Here is a 19,663-nt window from a genome sequence, read left to right as displayed (position 1 = left end):
CGCACGCACGTATATATATATATATATATATATATATATATATATATATATATATATATATATATATATGCACAAGCGTATGCATGCACCTGTGACCCTGCTGGCCAGACTGAGGCCAGGATGATTATGAGAGTGGAGGCTGTGTTGCAAGCCCGACTCCCATCTGCACAATTCAGAGAAGCTGGTAGCGAAGGTTCCAGTCCAGATTGCTTGAGTTGTGAATCAGCTACTGAAATTGAGTGTGTTGTATTCAGCTGCATATTGTCCCACGGGGTGTTCAACTTTGTTCTTGCCAACAGTTCGGCAGTTGTCATGCATCCCGGTGGACAGCTGCTTGGTGGTCATAACACCACAAAATGCTAAGCAGTGTTTGCAGCAGAGTTGGTATATGACATGGCTGTTTTCACAGCTTGTGATGGAGTAGGTGCTGTGGCCACCGACTTTGGACATCGTAGAGCCTTCTGCATCGGCATCCCACTTTACATCCAACCATCATGGGATGCCTGCATCCCAGGGTGTATACTCACCAGGAAAACCTATGTCGTCTGTGTTGTCAAAATAAATACTTAACGGCAGCCAAAACACAACACCAGGTCACCACCAACAGCCACCAGGGACCGCTATCCGTTTTTGGAGCCTGCAGAACAGCTTCACCAGAGGTCGCAGCTGGCCTAGGAACTACTTTGCTATGTCAGACATGTGGTCGCAAGTAGTTCTGGCAGATACATCCGCCAACAGGCTTTATAAGGTGGCGCACTGCCAGCAAAAGGCAATTCGACGCACTGCTTGGAAGTATACAGAGCTGCTGCCCCAGCAGCCACGGCCAGACGCCTCTTCTAGCTGGCCAATCTTTTGGCATAGTCGACAAACCTCTTGACATTGTAGAATTATTTGTGATCACTCCCTATGAAGAGTTGGGTCTTTTCTATTATTATTATTATTATCATTATTATTATTATTATTATTATTTCTTTCCTTTCTCAGATGTTACATCTGGTTAAAAATGGAAAGTGACACGGACCTTGATCAAGCGTGACTTCCTTTTAAATGTACGATATGTATATATAGTTTGGATGTAGCTGTATTGCATTGATGTACTGGAGGATATTGTGTGGTATGACTCCTGTAGTTGATAGTATAATTGGTACAATGTCAACTTTATCCCAATGCCACATGTCCTTAACTTCCTCAGCCAGTTGGATGTATTTTTCAATTTTTTCTCTTTTTTTTCTTTTGTATATTTGTTGTATTGGGTATGCATATTTCGATTAGTTGCGTTAATTTCTTCTTTTTATTGGTGAGTATGATGTCAGGTTTGTTATGTGGTGTTGTTTTATCTGTTATAATGGTTCTGTTCCAGTATAATTTGTATTCATCATTCTCCAGTACATTTTGTGGTGCATACTTGTATGTGGGAACGTGTTGTTTTATAAGTTTATGTTGTAAGACAAGCTGTTGATGTATTATTTTTGCTACATTGTCATGTCTTCTGGGGTATTCTGTATTTGCTAGTATTGTGCATCCGCTTGTGATGTGATCTACTGTTTCTATTTGTTGTTAGCAAAGTCTTCATTTATCTGGTGTGGTACTGGGATCTTTAATAATATGCTTGCTGTAATATCTGGTGTTTATTGTTTGATCCTGTATTGCAATCATGAATCCTTCCGTCTCACTGTATATATTGCCTTTTCTTAGCCATGTGTTGGATGCGTCTTGATCAATGTGTGGCTGTGTTAGATGATACGGGTGCTTGCCATGTAGTGTTTTCTTTTTCCAATTTACTTTCTTCGTATCTGTTGATGTTATGTGATCTAAAGGGTTGTAGAGGTGGTTATGAAATTGCAGTGGTGTAGCCAATGTTTTTATATGGGTGATTGCTTTGTGTATTTTGCTGGTTTCTGCTCGTTCTATAAAGAATTTTCTTAAATTGCTACCTGTCCATAAAGTAGGTTTTTTATGACGATAAATCCCCTTCCTCCTTCCTTTCTGCTTAATGTGAATCTTTCTGTTGCTGAATGTATGTGATGTATTCTATATTTGTGACGTTGTGATCGTGTAAGTGTATTGAGTGCTTCTAGGTCTGTGTTACTCCATTTCACTACTCCAAATGAGTAGGTCAATATTGGTACAGCATAAGTATTTATAGTTTTTGTCTTGTTTCTTGCTGTCAATTCTGTTGTCAGTATTTTTGTTAGTCTTTGTCTATATTTTTCTTTTAGTTCTTCTTTAATATTTTTATTATCTATTCCTATTTTTTGTCTGTATACTAGATATTTATAGGCATCTGTTTTTTCCATTGCTTCTATGCAGTCGCTGTGGTTATCCAGTATGTAATCTTCCTGTTTAGTGTGTTTTCCCTTTACTATGCTATTTTTCTTACATTTATCTGTTCCAGAAGCCATATTTATATCATCGCTGAATACTTCTGTTGTCTTTAGTAATTGGTTGAGTAGTTGATTTGTTGCTGCCAGTAGTTTTAGATCATCCATGTATAGCAAATGTGTGATTTTGTGTGGGTATGTTCCAGTAATATTGTATCCATAATTTGTATTGTTTAGCATGTTGGATAGTGGGTTCAGAGCAAGGCAGAACCAGAAAGGACTTAATGAGTCTCCTTGGTATATTCCACGCTTAATCTGTATTGGCTGTGATGTGATATTGTTTGAATTTGTTTGGATATTAAGTGTGGTTTTCCAATTTTTACTATGTTTAGGAACTGTATCAATTTATGATCTACTATGTATATTTCCAATATTTGTAGTAACCATGAGTGAGGTACACTATCAACAGTTTTTTGGTAATCAATGTATGCGTAGTGTAGCAACCTTGGTTTAGTTTTAACTTGATGTCACCTCCGCATCTATTATCAGTTGCTCTTTACATCCTCGTGCTCTTTTGCAACAGCCTTTTTGTTCTTCACTTATAATTCTGTTCTGTGTTATATTTGTCATTAGTTTCTGTGTAATGACTGAAGTTAATATTTTGTATAGTGTTGGTAGGCATGTTATGGGGCAACATTTAGCTGGGTTTGTTGTGTCTGCTTGATCTTTAAGTTTCAGATAAGTTATTCCATGTGTAAGTGTATCAGGGAATGTGTATGGGTCTGCAATGTAACTGTTAAATAATTTAATTAGATGTGAATGTGTTGAGATGAACTTCTTTAGCCAGAGGTTTGCTATTTTATCTTTTCCAGGGGCTTTCCAATTGTGAGTAGAATTAATTGCTTGGGTGACTTCACACTGCAAACTTATCACTTCAGGCATTTGTGGTATCATCTTGTATGTGTCTGTTTCTGCTTGTATTCACCGTGCATGCCTGTTATGTTATACCGGGTTTGACCATATGTTGCTCCAGAAGTGTTCCATATCTGTTATGTTTGGTGGATTGTCTATTTTAATGTGTGTGTTATCTATTGTCTGGTACAATTTCTATTGGTTTGTGTTGAATGTTTGGTTTTGTTTCCTTCTATTTTCACTTTTTTGGTATCTTCTATGTCGTTTGGCCAATGCTTGTAATTTCTGCTTCTTTTCATCTAATTGCTCTATCGCTTCTTGTTGTGAGATTTTACCTAACCTTTTTGGTTTTTTTTTTTTCTGACATTTCATTTCTTATAAATTGTGTTAGCTGTCCGATGTCTTTTTCTCAGTTTTTCTATTCTGATCTGTAGCCTGTGTTGGCATGCTGGTTTTGTGGGTTTCTTCTGTGTGTTGGTTGGTTCTGATCTCTGCCTAGTGTGTATATTTAGTGTAGTGAGTGCTCCTATATAAACCAGTAGTTGTAACTCTTCCATAGTTGTAGTTTCATTTATTTTGTTGTGTATGATTGTGTTGATAGTTGATATTGTTGTGTAGACTATTGGGGATATTGTTGTGTAGACTATTGGGTTATTTGGTGGTATATGCAAGAATGGTCTAATGTCTGTATTTGTGCCTTTGTATTCTATATATGTCAGCTGAAATTTTTCTTCTATATCTAACATGCGTGTCACTTCGTGTTCTATTTGTGCTTGTTCTGGTGGCTGTCTTAAGATTTCGTTTTCCTCTGATTGTTTAATTGATGCGTTGTTCTTTGTTTGCTCTGGGATGTTTGAGTCCATTACTGTATTTTCTTCTTCTTCTTCTTCTTCTTCTTCTTCTTCTTCTGATTGCACATTATTTTGTTCCAGTGTTTGTTGTACTTGTTGTTTGATGTTTTCTAATTCTGACTGGGGTATCCTGTTATTTTTTTTATTATTACACGGATCTGATTAGCTAGTCGTTGTTCTGTTAAAAATTTTAATTCTGGGTATCTGGTAATAAATGTTGTGTATACTTGTTATCTGTATCCAGTTGTGTTGGTTCCTAGGTTTGTTGCTTGGTAATAACAGAACATGAGGTGTCGATTAACTTCATCTGATCATCTAATCCTTTATCTTTGTTTTCCTTCTGGGGTGGTTGCAGGAAGCATATACTGCAAAACACCTCTATTTGGATTTAAATCATTTTCCAGTTGGCTAGCAGTGTCGTTACCATTGTGGGCGGGCATAGGGTTCAAGCATCGTCCCCGACCATGAAGGCGTTTGTCCGAGGCTTCTTCAGTGCTGTCCTGAACCAACTAATCACACTAAAAGGGGGGTTAGCCCTATTAGTGATTTGTTCTTTTCGTCGCCTTTTTACGGCTGGCAGAACATACCGGAGGCCTATCCTTTTCCCGGACCTCCACGGGGTTTATTATTATTATTATTATTATTATTATATTATTATTATTATTATTATTATTATTATTATTTTGTTATTTTGTATTTGTGTTGAGCCGCAGTTGGGATTGAGTCAGCTGACCTTTTGCAGATTGTATTATTGTTTCGTTTTGGTGAGTCCAATAAATTGCTTTTGGACTTGTGTTTTCTGCATTTCTATTCTGTTTGCGCAGATACTTAAGTGGCGACGAGTTGGTTTACGAGTTTCCTGCATTTGCTCCGTCATTGTCCGCTATGGCACAAGGTATTCCAGGTATTGATGAACCCTCAGCATGAGTCATAGCACTGTTGGAACGTACGCAACAAACGAACGAGCTCATTATTCAGCATTTTCAGGCGATGTCCATGTTCCCTGTTGAGGTGCCTATGCAGGGGTCCCACCCAGCTTCCCCACTTCTGGGCCTCTGTGGCATGCCCCCTGCGTTTCCCAAGTTCAACAAATCCGTTGAGCCTTGGGGCAACTATGTGGCTCGTCTGGAGCAACACTATATTGCTCATGATGTCACTGGAAACGTTCAGCATTGTGCATTTTTCCTCACCTATGTGGGCCTGTAAACTTAACACCTTCTGCAAGAGGTGCATCCCGATACGAAACCACATACTCTCTCCTATGAAGTGTTGACTTCTAGTCTATTGGATTATTTTGACTCTCAGGTCCATGTGGCGGCAGGACATTACAAGTTCTTCTGTTGTCAGAAGCTTCCCGCACATTCATACAGGGAATGGATGGCTATGCTGCAAGGTCCCTCCCGTTATTGTCGTTTTATCTGAGGCAACCCCCATTGCAAGCAGTCTTATGGTCCGGCACTCATTCGTGATATGATTCTTCTCCATGCCCCCAATGATACCTTAAGGACTGATCTTCAGAAGCTGAAAGATCCCTCTTTAGACACCTGTTTATCCATTATCCGTGCTCATGAGCAGTTCTTTTGCTCTGCTTCCATGCTGCAGTTCCCGGCACAGGTCTTCGCAGCCCACGCGACACCGGTTTCCATCACCACAGCCGCGTTGGGGGCCCACTCCTGAGGCCATGCCTGCCATGCAAAACCAGGGCACCAGTCCCCACCTGTGTCAACGGTGGCCGCCGCAGCTGCAGCAGCAGCAGCAGAACGGTTGCCCTCCTGTAGTCAATGCTTTGTCACACATCAGAGGCAAGATTGCTGCTTCGAGAGGGTGACCCGTTCGGCCTACGGAAAGCAGGGTCACAGAGCCGAGGTCTGTCGGTCGTCTTCGGTGATGGACCACACTGCTGTTGACGCCTCCAACTCCGCAGTGGATTACGTGGTGGATTAGATGGACCCAGCACCACCAATTTCCTTCGCACAGTCAGTTTTTCTGCACACGACGACAGCGGTCACTCTGACTGTGCGGTTGAGCAACACTCCTCTCCCCTTTTCAAATGGGTACCAGAACCTCAGTGACTATCAATGGCGATTCCCAACGTCAGCTGGGTTCACTGCCACTTCATTCATTGCATGCTTCTCTGCAGAGCTACACCAACAAAGTCATCCAACTACAGGAGTGGTTCTTGGCTCAAGTCCAGTACCTCACTCACAACGTCACAGCCTGGGTTCCAGTCCTCGCTGCCCCCAAGGCCACCAGCTTATTGGCGATGGATCTTTTTCCCTTACTGGGTCTCGAGATACATGACTTGGGCCCGGCCATCCAGTTGTTGTTGGCAGACAATCACTTGCAGCAGCTTCTGGAAGATTTCCCAGACGTATTCTCTGCCACATCTCTGGAAGGTCACCGGGTTCAAAGGCCATATCGAACTCATCCCCTCAGTGATCCTGAAGTTCCACAAAGCTCTCTCTGTACCATTTGCCCTCCATGACAAATTACAGGAGAAGTTTTGTCATCTGGAGGCTGAGGGCATCCTGAGCCCGGTCCACCATAGTCATTGGGCTGCGCCCATCGTAATCCTAGAGAAGCCAAACAGATATCTTCACATTTGTGGGGATTTTAAGGCCACTGTCAATGCTCAGTCTGTTATTGACTCCTATCCCATACCCAAGGTTGATGACACCCTGTCCCGGTTGGCTGTCGGCAAGGTGTTTGCCAAAATTGATCTGCAGAACACCTACCTCCAGTTGCCTTTGGACAAGTAATCGGAAACGATATTGGTAATCAATACCCCTTTTGGGCTCTCCAGTACAACCGCCTCCCGTTTGGGGTCGGCAGTGCTCTGGCCATCTTGTAGCGATATTTGGAAACATTGACAAGAGTCATTATGGGGACGACTAACTACCTTGATGATGGAGTATTGCTGTGTGGTGTGGGATCCGCATCAGATGGGGCTGCTTGGCAACTTGTTTTGTAGTATCGTGAAGTAGGGGAGATAGTGACACAAACATGATAAGTGAATTGGAGTGGACTTCATTAAAACGAAGGCGCTTTTTGTTGCGACAGGATCTTCTCATGAAATTTCAATCACCAGTTTTCTCATCCGATTGCGGAAACATTCTGTTGGCACCCACCTACATAGGGAGTAATGATCATCACAATAAAATAAGAGAAATCAGGGCTCGCACAGAAAAATTTAAGTGCTCGTTTTTCCCGCACGCCGTTTGAGAGTAGAACAGTAGAGATACAACTTGAAGGTGGTTCATTGAACCCTCTCAGGAACTTTATTGTGAATAGCAGAGTAATCACATAGACATGGAATCACACAGGCGTAGACATCTTAGTTACTGGCATCTCCACCCTGGACTTGGCCTGGGACCTCTGGCACCTCTTCCAGGTTCTTCAGGATGTCGGCTTAAGTTACAACAAGAATAAATGTCTTATTTTTTGTTCCTCATGTGATCTACCTCAGCCATGTTTTGAGCGCTAATGGCATTCGACTGATGCCGCAGTATGTTGAGGCTATTCCTGGGTCAACTCAATTACTACCGTCGTTTTATCCCACATGCTGCGGCTCTGGCGGAACCACTTCACTGCCTCCTCCATAAGAATGTTCCCTGGGACTGGTCGCCAGCTTGTGTAGGGTGTTCCACCATCTGAAGTCTTCTCTCCTTATGACCCCACCAAGCCTCTCACCTTGGCTGCCAATGCATCAGGCTACAGTGTGGGGGCCATATTGTCTCACCTCATTGACGGAGTAGAGTGCCCAGTGACCTCCGCCTCTAAAACTATCACTGGCTCAGCATAATTACATCCAAATTGAGGAGGAGACCTTGCAGATCGTCTTTGGGTTTAAGAAATTCTACGATTTCATTTACAGCTGTCACTTCACCTTATACACCGATCACAAGCCTCTGGTCTCCCTGTTTAGCACTACGGCCGCCATTCCCACAAGGGTTGCTCACCGTCTCCGGTGCTGGGAATTGTTCCTTGTGGAATATTCCTATGACATCTGTTTTCAGGCCACAGCTCTCCACGTCAACACCGATCTTCTCCCTCATCTCTCAGTGGGCGTTGACCCAGAGTTCGATGCTAACCCAGTTGCCCGTTTCCTCCTGGATGATGCGGCTGCCGAGGCAGTCACCGATTTTCTGCTGGATGCCAAGCTAATCGCACGTCACACAGCAGACGACCCGACCCTCCAGGTGCTGATGCACCACGTTCAGCATGGGTTGCCGTCAGCTGTGGCAGCTGGAGGTCCTAGCGTACAGTCACCGCTGCCAGGACCTGTCTGTCAGAGATGGGGTCCTCCTCATATCGGGTGATAATGAGCGTTGGCAGGTGATGCTGCCATCCTCCCTCCATCAGCAGGCTTTGGAGCTCCTGCATGTTGGTAGGTTGGTTTTGGGGTTTGATGGGGGCTAAACATCGAGGTCATCAGTCCCCTGTTCCAAACAGACATACTTTTAAAAGGCCAATACAGTAAACGCGTAACCTCTGCACCCACAGGGAGGGAACACCAAGGAGTACAGAGCTAAAATGAACACCACAATAACACAAAATAGAGGACACTTAAAAGGAGCAGAGCAAATAGTTGACTAGAGTAAAACAGACTACAGTGGTTGATGAATTAGATAAAAGGGTAACTACTCAATGACAAACAAAGAACCTCCAGCTGGAAAGCGTTGATAAAGGTACCAACAGAACTTGTTACCATAAAAGACACTATTTTGGTATTCACGTTACAATTAAAAGTCGCTGGACTGGGTGTAGCCTCAGAAATCATGTGAGAGCGCCCACACTAGAGTGAGTGATAAAACCCAGCTGCACGGACAAAACGTAAAGCTGAGTCAGCTATAGAGGCATCATCACCTAGTATTAAAGGAAGTGCAGCTGGTAAATTAAAGGACTGCCGCAAGGGGGCTAAAAGGGGGCAGTCCACCAGAAGATGGACCACTGTCAGTCCTGCATCACAGCAACACTTGGGTGGGTTCTCATGGCGAAGGGGATAGCTTTGGGTCAACTGCGAATGTCCGATTCGGAGACGGCAGAGAACAACTGAGTCCCTACGCGTGCTCCTCAAAGATGAGTTCCATACGGTCGTAGACAACTTTACCACGTGAAACTTATTCGGTATGTTCAAGGCAGACCATTCAGAGCTCCAGACATCGCAGACCTTGCAATGTAGGGCTGACCGGAGGTCTCTTTCCAAGAGACAAAGCTCCAGGGGTGGCGAAGTGGTGGCCTGCTTGGCCAACCAATCGACACATTCATTTCCAGGAATGCCGATGTGGCCCAGGGTCCACACAAACGTCGCTGAACGACCACACTCAGTGAGAGCAAAAACAGCATCTTGAATATCACGCACCAAAGGGTCCCGAGAAAAACACTGGTCGAGTGCTTGCAATCCACTCAGGGAGTCACTGCATATGACAAATGACTCCCCAGGGCAGGAGGAAAGGTGAGCAAGAGCACGATAAAGAGCAACCACCTCCGCAGTGAAAACACTGCTCCCACAAGGCAGGGAATGTTGCTCAAAGTAGTCGCTGTGGATGAAAGCAAACCCAGTGTGTCCATCTGCACATTGGTCATTGGGGGATTGTCCTGATGAAATGGCTTGCTCGCCAGCATTTCTATTGGAGGGGGGCTGGATGCCGCCATCACCCAAATAGTGGCCTCATGTCCCTCTTGTCAACAGCACCATTCAGCACTTCTTGCTGCCTGTTCCCGTGGCCTCCTCCTCCTCGGTCCTGTTTGCACTTGGATTTTGCGGGCCCATTCCTCGGCTCCTCCTGGCTTATGCTTGGAGACACCGGCAATGACTTTCATTCTATCTCCTGCATGTCCTCCACGACCTCCTCCACCCATACCATCCAACCTCTTTCCCACACATTTGCCATTAAAGGCCTTCTGGAGTCATTGGTGATCAACAACGACCCTCAATTTGCATCTGCTGCATTTACCTCCTCCTGCATCTCTCAGGGCATCCAGTTGATTCATACTGCAAGCTTTCATCCTACATCTAATGGATTAGCTGAACAGTTTGTCCAGACATTCGAAGTCCAGATGTCAAAATTGCGTCCCCAACACTCCCTGGACAATGCTCTTACCATCTTTCTTTCCTCCTACCATTCCACTGTTCAGGATGGATCATCCCCAGCTGAAAAACATCATGGCCGTCCTCATTGGTCCCCCTTATCTCTCCTGTTTCCATCTTCTCCTCATCCAGCTCCTCCGCGTTATTCTTTGCAGGGTCCGGTCTGGGCGATGGTGTTTACCTGGCATCGTTCTCAGTGGGTCTCCACCAGGGTCTCGCCGTTCATCAGCCGTGCTATGTCGGCAGTCACCCTCGACAACAGCACAGTGTACCAGAAGCATACCAACCAGCTTAGACTCCGGTGTGGTTCATAGCCAGCTCCTCTGCTGTTTCCAGGGCTGTCAGTCCTCAGGGATGACAGTGCTTCTCTGCCCGACTGCCTCTGCCATTGCCGCCGGTCCCACCCCAGGTAGACTCTCCGGCAGAGGGCCTTAGCCCATGGAGTTCGATCCTGCACATGCGACCACACCTGGTCTCCTGTTGCCCACAGCTCTGGGGCCCGACAAAATGCTAAGTAGTGTTTGCAGCAGAGTAGTTGTATGACATGGCTGTTTTCACAGCTTGTGATTGAGTAGGTGCTGTGGCCATCCACTTCGGACATCGTAGGGCCTACTGCATCGGCATCCCACTTTACGTCCAACCATCATGAGATGCCTGCATCACAGGGTGTATATTCACTAGGAGAACCTTCGTCATCTGTGTTGTCAAAACAAATACTTACCAGTGGCCACAACACAACACAACACAACACCAGGTCGCCACCAATGGGTGCCATGGACCGCTGCCTGTTTGTGGAACTTGCAGAACAGCTTCACCAGAGGTTGCAGCTAGCTTAGGACCTACTTTGCTACGCCAGGCATGTGATGGCAAATAGCTCCAGCAGATAAATCTGCCAACGGGCTTTATAAGGGGGCGCACTGCTGGCAAAAAACAGTTCAACACATGGCTCATAAGGATACAGAGCTGCTGCCAGGGCAGCCATAGCCAGATGCCTCTTCTAGCTGGCCGATCTCTTGGTATAGTTGACGAACCTCTTGATGTAGTAGAATTTATTGTGTTTGCTCCCCATGAAGAGTTGGGTCTTTTCTATTATTATTATTATTATTATTATTATTTCTTTCCTTTCTCAGACGTTATGTCTGGTTAAAAATGTAAAGCGATGCAGACCTTGATCAAGCATAACTTCCTTTTAAATGTACGATATATGTTATATTGCATTTAGGAACTTTCGGGTAATTGAACATGTATCAATAATTACGGATTTCTGTAGTGTATATATATGGATGTAGCTGTATTGCATTGATGTACTGGTGGATATTGTGTGGTATGACTCCTGTAGTTGATAGTATAATTGGTATAATGTCAACTTTATCCCAATGCCACATGTCCTTGACTTCCTCAGCCAGTTGGATGTATTTTTCAATTTTTTCTCCTGTTTTCTTCTGTATATTTGTTGTATTGGGTATGGATATTTCAATTAGTTGCGTTAATTTCTTTTTTTATTGGTGAGTATGATATCAGGTTTGTTACGTGGTGTTGTTTTATCTGTTATAATGGTTCTGTTCCAGTATAATTTGTATTCATCATACTCTAGTACATTTTGTGGTGCATACTTGTATGTGGGAATATGTTGTTTTATTAGTATTTGTTGTATGGCAAGTTGTTGATGTATTATTTTTGCTACATTGTCATGTCTTCTGGGGTATTCTGTATTTGCTAGTGTTGTACATCCACTTGTGATGTGATCTACTGTTTCTATTTGTTGTTTGCAAAGTCTGCATTTATCTGTTGTGGTATTGGGATCTTTACTAATATGCTTGCTGTAATATCTGGTGTTTATTGTTTGGTGTATTGCAATCATGAATCCTTCCGTCTCACTGTATATATTGCCTTTTCTTAGCCATGTGTTGGATGTGTCTTGATCAATGTGTGGCTGTGTTAGATGATACGGGTGCTTGCCATGTAGTGTTTTCTTTTTCTAATTTACTTTCTTCGTATCTGTTCATGTTATGTGATCTAAAGAGTTGTAGAAGTGGTTATGGAATTGCAATGGTGTAGTCGATGTTTTTATATGGGTGATTGCTTTGTGTATTTTGCTGGGTTCTGCTCGTTCTATAAAGAATTTTCTTAAATTGCTACCTGTCCATAAAGTAGGTTTTTTATGACGATAAATCCCCTTCCTCCTTCCTTTCTGCTTAATGTGAATCTTTCTGTTGCTGAATGTATGTGATGTATTCTATATTTGTGACGTTGTGATCGTGTAAGTGTATTGAGTGCTTCTAGGTCTGTGTTACTCCATTTCACTACTCCAAATGAGTACGTCAATATTGGTATAGCAAAGTATTTATAGCTTTTGTCTTATTTCTTGCTGTCAATTTTGTTTTCAGTATTTTTGTTAGTCTTTGTCTATATTTTTCTTTTAGTTCTTCTTTAATATTTGTATTATCTATTACTATTATTATTATTATTATTATTATTATTATTATTATTATTATTATTATTTGTTATTTTGTATTTGTGTCAATCCAGAGTTGAGACTGAGTTGGTCGTTTTTCAGAGATTGTATTATTGTTTCATTTTGGGGAGTCCAATAAATTGTTTTCGGACTTCGTATTCCGCATTTCTATTCTGCTAGTGCAGATACTTCAGTAGGATGTCCCTCATTCCAGGGCAGGATGAGAGATAATTGAAGTCCTGGCAAAGGATATGGTTCAGTTGTTCCAGTCAAAGGTGATACTGGGAAATGAGGGAGGCACACCTTTGTAGGGGGGTTCTTTGTAGGTGGTGGGAGGATTGGGGGTGTGTGAGGATACGTCACGGGAAATCTGTTTGTGGACCAGGTTTGGGTGGTAATGCCTGGTGGGAAGGCCTTTGTGAGGCCTTCAGCGTACTGGGCTTGTCACTGCAAGTATGTTGTACCCAGTGGCCAGGCTGTATTTTTTGGTGTGGAAGGGATGGTAGCTGTCAATATGTAGGTGGTGATGGTGGTTAGTGGGTTTAATGTGGACAGAGGTGTGGATGGAGCGATCAGAGGTGTGGATGTGAATGTCCAGGGAGGTGACGCACTGGGTAGAATAGGACCATGTTACGTGGATGAGGAAAGGTGTTGAGGTTGTGGAGGAATGTGGTTGTGGAGGAATGTGGATGTGCCATCTTGGCTTCAAGTCCAGGTCATGAAGATGTCATTAATGGACCTAAACCAGGCTAGGGGTTGGGAGTTTTGGGAGGCTAAAAAGGTTTCTTCTAGATGGCCCATAAACAGGTTGGCATAGGATGGTGCCCTGCGGGTGTCTGTTGGTGTGCTGCAGATTTGTTTGTAAGCCTTCCATTAAAAGGAAATGTGGTTGTGGGTCTGAATACAGATGGCAAGGTGTATAACAATGAGGAATTGGGTTTAGAGTCTGAAGGATGTTGGAAGAGATAGTATTCGACAGCGACAAGGCCATGGGCATGAGGGGTGTCGGTGTATAGGGATGATTGGGTTGGGTTGTTTTGGGGGAGGAGACCAGACAGCGAAGTCATCGGTCTCATCGGATTATTAGAGCAGGAAATTGGCTGTGCCCTTTGAAAGGAACAACAATGCCATTTACCTGGAGTGATTTAGGGAAATCACAGTACAGGAATGAGGCATCAACAGTGACATGTAGTGATCTAGGATGTAAAGGGGTGGGAATGATGGAAAGTCCGTGAAGGAAGTGGTTAGTGTCCTTAATATAGGGCCTATGTTTTACACAATTGTTAGAGGTGTTGATCAGCAAGAGTGGAAATTCTTTCAGAGAGTGCAAAATATCCAGTGGGGCTTACAGGATTTTTGGGTTTGTGGATTTTTGGGTGCATAAAGAAGGTAGATGTGTGGGGCGTTATTGGGGAGAAGAGGAAGAGGGGCTCAGGTGTGCGGTCCTGGGATGTGCCTATGGATTTCAGTAGGGACCGTAGGTTACACTGACCTTCCACAATGGGATCACTGTGGCAGAGCTTTTAGGCAGAGGACTCACACAACTGGTGGGGGCCTTCCATGAGGTAGTCACTGCAACTCATCGCGACAATGGTGGAGCCTTTGTCTGTGAGGAGGAAGATTAGGTCTGGATCTGTTTTCATGTTGTGTGTGTGTGTCTTTTCTCCTGCTGAAAGGTTTGTGCTCTTAGGAAGGGAACTGGGAAAGGAGGTAAGGAATGACTGAAAGCTGACTAGGGAGTGCTTAGGTGTGTGTGTGTGTGTGTGTGTGTGTGTGTGTGTGTGTGTGTGTGTGTGAGGGGGGTGTAGGATCACAGTACAAACTGGGAGAGGCAAGGTTTAATGTTCAGATTCAATTGGCTTTGGTTGGAGGGATTGGTGGCAAAGGAGTGTTTCCACTATAGGGATTGTCTGCAGTACTCCTGCAGGTGTTCAAGTGCAAGGGTTTCTATTTTGGAGATGGTGTGTATGTAGTGAGGACTGAACAGTAACATTATCTTGCAGAGGGTTCAAAATGGCTCTGAGCACTATGGGACTCAACTGCTGTGGTCATTAGTCCCCTAGAACTTAGAACTACTTAAACCTAACTAACCTAAGGACATCACACACATCCATGCCCGAGGCAGGATTCGAACCTGCGACCGTAGCAGTCGCACGGTTCCGGACTGCGCGCCTAGAACCGCGAGACCATTGCGGCCGGCTCTTGCAGAGGGAATAGAGGTGGTTCTGGGGTGGCTGTGCTGTGAAAAGGGGTTTTTGCAGCACTAGGTTCATGAGGGATAGGGACTGGCAGAATCTGAAAAGGTTGAGATCGTCTTCCACGGTTGCCATTCTGGCTTTTCAAGATGAATAAGTTTATGACTAGAAATGCATCTAACAGGAAAAGTCAGCATTACAGCATTTACCAATGTCTTAAGTGTGCACGCATTTTAGCGATATGGACATGTACTAATATCAGAACGACAAAAACATTTGTATCGAGAAGTAAAACAAATGACCAAGCTGAAGATAAAGGAAATGGTGCTGAAATCTATAGCCAGAAAATGTGATATACAGTTTATCTGACAACATGGGCAACGAATTTGTATTGTTGAGAAGAAAAAAAGAGGGGACAGGGCATGTTTGTGTACACTTACAAAATAAAAATGGGAAATGACAATGCACATTGTTACATTGATTAAATACATACCTCAAGCCGACTAAAAATTTCAGGCAATTTTGTTAAAGTTGGTTCTTTATAGATAAACTCTTCTCCATTCAGATCTCCAAATTTTGTTCCATAGAAACCAACACGGAAGTATGTTCCAAAGACACGCTTTCCCTGCAGCTGGTCAACTCTAGTAAATGCATCATGTAATTTCCTGAAAGATTGAGATTATCAGTAGACATGTTCACTTAAAGTGATGTATGTCAGGGCAGTTTAACATTTCTACTTTGAATTCTGTTTAACTTTTGTATCTTAGAACTTTGATTTGGGAATAGAGAAACTGTAAAAAGTTACATGTAATTTTATACAGTGGATGAATGAATGAATATCAGTAACAGGTCTTATAACAGCGCTTAAATGTGTCTACAAAAAAAATCAGTACTGAGAGTATGGTGCAGTTGATGGCTAAGAATACACATAAGGAACGACCCTGGGATTTGAATGATTTATGAAAAACAGGAAACATGAATTACAATGATCAGATCATCCTCTTTGTGTAGGATGAAGCGACAAAACTGTCACATCTTCTACATGTGAAATCTTTTGTTGAGGTGCCAATCAGTTCGTACAACCCAATTGCAACATTTCCTGTGATACCAGATGCTTTGGTTATTTCTGTATGTGGCTACAAAACATAGTCATCCTCACATACATGTATATCTACACTGATCGGACAGAACATTACGAACACCTCCGTATTAAACTTCCTGGCAGATTAAAACTGTGTGCCGGACCGATACACAAACTCGGGACTGAGCTACTCAAGCACGACTCACGCCTCATCCTCATAGCTCTAATTCTGGCAGTACCTCATCTCCTACCATTCAGTAGACCACTTTCCCGCGAAAGGCAAAGGTCCCGAGTTCGTGTCTCGGTCCAGCACACAGTCTTAATCTGCCAGGACGTTTCATATCAGCGCACACTCTGCTGTAGAGTGAAAATTTCATTCTACCTACGTATATCCTGTGTGTCCACCTTTGGGACAGATCACAACAGTGACACGTTGTGGCACTGAAGCAATGAGGACTTGGTAGGTTGTTGGGCAGAGTTGGCATTACATCTGCGCACACAATTCACCAAATTGCCGTAAATTCCGGAGAGGGGGCCAATGAGCTCAGATGCCATATTCAATCACATCCAAGATGTGTTCGATCAGATTCAGATCTGGCGAGTTGGAGGGTCAGCACATCAACTTAAACCAGCCACTGTGTTCCTCAAACCATTTCTGGTAAGTGACATGGTGCATTAACTTGTTGAAAAATTCCACTGCAGTCGGGAAACATGATCATCATGAAGGGGTGTACATGGTCTGCAACCAGTGTATGATTCTCTTTGGCCATCCTGGTGACTTGCACAAGCTCCACCCCGGAGCATAATGGAGCTGCTGCCAGCTTTTCTCTGTCCCACAGTACAGATGTCAAGGAGCTGTTCCCCTAGACAGTGATGGATTTGAACCCTCCCAATGGCATGGTGAAGAAGGTATTGGTGTTCATCACAGCATGCAAAACAGTGCCACTGCACCAACATCCACTACTGGTAGTCACATGCCCATTTCAGTCGTAGTTGCCAATGATGTGGTGTGGACATTAGCATGTGCATGGGTTGTCAGCTGCACAGATCCCCCATTAGGAATGATCGGTGCACTGTGTGTTCAGACACTCTTGTACTCTGGCCAGCATTAAAGTCTGATGTTAATTCTACCACAGTTTGCCATCCGTTCTGTTTAACCACTCTGCCCAGCCTATGACGTACAACATTTGTAATAAGGGGTGGCTGCCCAACCCAACGACGTCTGGACATGGTTTCACCATGTGTTGAAGACAATCACCACAACACTTCTCAAACACCCAAAAATTTGTGCAGTGTCCGAAATGGTTATGCCAAGCCTCTGGCCCGTCACAATCTCCCCTCAGTCAAACTCAGACAGATCGCACGCCTTCCCCATTCTGTACACGGACAGCATGGTCACTTATACTACACGAACTGGGCATGTGTCTGACTAGCAGTCATTCCTCACCAAGTAACGCTGCTATCACCTGGATGAGTTTATATCAATAGTAGGTCAGTGGTCATAATGTTCTGTCTGATCAGTGTATATCTACATTTCTACCCCGCAAGCCATGATACAATGTATAACAATATCATTCTAAATTCTTCTTATTTAGTATTCGGATGGTGCATGTGTAGAAAGACTACCGATATGCCTTCATATAAGCCCAATTTTTTATTTTTTGTACATGGGGGAGAAACGACATATTTTTTGACTCACTTAAAAAAATATCAAGATCTTAGTAGGAAGCCTTTATGTGATACATATAATCTTTTCCCAACTTCCAGTGTTATCGGCCTATATATTTGCCACTTTCCAATCTCTGACAATTGAAATAGATAATTACAGCAGAATCCTCTTCAGTGAAACAACTTTGTATGTCAATTTATCACTTTACCATTCACCATTTCGGAGCTACTTGATCAATGAACAGCTGTGAGAGTTTGCTTTCAAATTTATTTAACACTTCTTGCTCAGATGTTTTTACTGTCATGTTTGTTATATTCAGCTCTTCTTTGTCAGCAAGGTGATGGCTTCATTTGAATATGTGATGAAAGTGCTCCATTTTCATAGAGACTTGTTAACTTTTATATCGACTCATAGAGGGTCTTTTCTATTGCACAAGATTTTGGGAGCTTCTTGCTATACTCCCCCCCCCCCCCCCCCCCTCCCTTTTCACCACTACTCAGTGACACGTTTTCATGGACCAGGAATTTGATTACTATCAGAAATAAAGTTATGCTGATAGAGAAATGTAGTATCACTGATGGTTGAAAGATGTATAAATGACTGATCGTAGGGGAGTCGGTGGAATGAGACAAAAAAGAAATAATCTACAAGAAACTTACATTACTTAACAATGTATGTTAAAAAGTGTTTGCTAAGTTAGCTAATTGAAGTTTTAATTCTGTTGGCTTATAGATTTCTCTCATACATACAGTCAAAAGTCTATACTAACCCATGAATATTTGACAGTTTTTTGTAATCTCTATTTGCTTCTGCGATAGGCAACAGAATTTTGTACACATCATTCATCGCTTCATACATGCCAGCCTGAAAGACAAAACATACATTTGTGACAAATTCTTCTTTTATGTAACTTGACAATAAAGATGCAAATGCCTTTTTAAAGAAACACACACCTGAAACAACAGTCAAGATTTTCTGTAAGTGTGTTTATTACTTATTTTCCATTTCCTAAATACTTTTTTAATGCTTCCATTGTATATGCAAGAAGTTCAAATATTCCAATTATATGCTCACACAACTAATAATAATACAGCTGAGTATGAAGCCCTTCAGAATGATGGAACACGACAACCTGTTCCTCAACAGATTGCTGTGCTCCACCATTTCAGGTTTTATTAAAGCAAATCTAGAGTTCGGCTAGTGCCTAGCTGTTATAAATGCACTACTTCATTGTTTCAATACATGTCTTACTACATCAGTGCCCTGTTGTTTGGGGCCAAACAACAGGAGACTGACATTGTAGGACATGTACTGGAACTACGAAATCTAGCTAAAACCTAGATTTGCTTTAATAAAACCTGAAGGAAAAGGACGACTGATTGCTGTGCTCCATCATTTTGAAAGTAATATCACAGTCGTTGAGGGCATCTACATTCCTAATGGGAGGTAACTTGATGAGTAAGAAGACATCTGTGACAGGTTAGGCAGAAAGGTGCCTACATTTGATTACTCATCTAAACAGTTTGTTTTCTTATCTGATTATTAAGAAATTGGTACTATCTAGAAAAGTTCTGGTGGCCACCATGCCACATTTGCCACACTGTCTTCATATCTGGGCTGAGGAAATCTACAGCTAATCTTCTAATCACTAAGATGCAAAAATTGCACATCTGCTTTATTTGTTAAGAAACAATAGACAATGAATGACAGATAAATAATGTAGATATAAGAAATAATTTGCTATACGTACAGTGCTAAAGCACCCACTAAAATTATTGTTAAGAAGACCGTACAAAACTAAAGTCATTTTTGGCCTTTTAACAATAAGCAGTTTTGTTTTGTTCATTTTGTTCCAACAAGTATTATGTTCAAGTGTAACAGTAACTATACACGAAAAAAATGCAATGCAGATTCTATTTTCATTATGATGATAATGTATGAAACTAATATTTAATTAACTTACAGGTAAATGAATATCAGTATTTCACGAGGTTAGATTGCAAACTGCAGGAATAATACTTCTGAATCTCAATCAACATGTAAATAATATTTTTTCCTCTACATTTGAAACAAATAAGTTGAATACAT

General features: G+C 42.7%; 1 protein-coding gene across 1 annotated transcript in view; it reads right to left on the bottom strand.

Moving 5' to 3' along the window:
* The window catches only part of LOC126298468 (dedicator of cytokinesis protein 7), a 241,019-nt gene that overhangs the window by 24,415 nt on the left and 196,941 nt on the right, over positions 1 to 19,663 (bottom strand). Inside the window, exons 33-34 of the mRNA XM_049989801.1 lie at positions 18,345 to 18,439; positions 15,319 to 15,490 (exon numbers count right to left, since the gene is read on the bottom strand). Coding sequence (XP_049845758.1) covers positions 15,319 to 15,490; positions 18,345 to 18,439 — 267 coding nt within the window. The remainder of the gene's footprint in view (positions 1 to 15,318; positions 15,491 to 18,344; positions 18,440 to 19,663) is intronic.

Source organism: Schistocerca gregaria, chromosome X (genome assembly GCF_023897955.1).
Source record: "Schistocerca gregaria isolate iqSchGreg1 chromosome X, iqSchGreg1.2, whole genome shotgun sequence".
NCBI lineage: Eukaryota > Metazoa > Arthropoda > Insecta > Orthoptera > Acrididae > Schistocerca > Schistocerca gregaria.
This window is presented reverse-complemented; position numbering and strand designations above follow the sequence as displayed.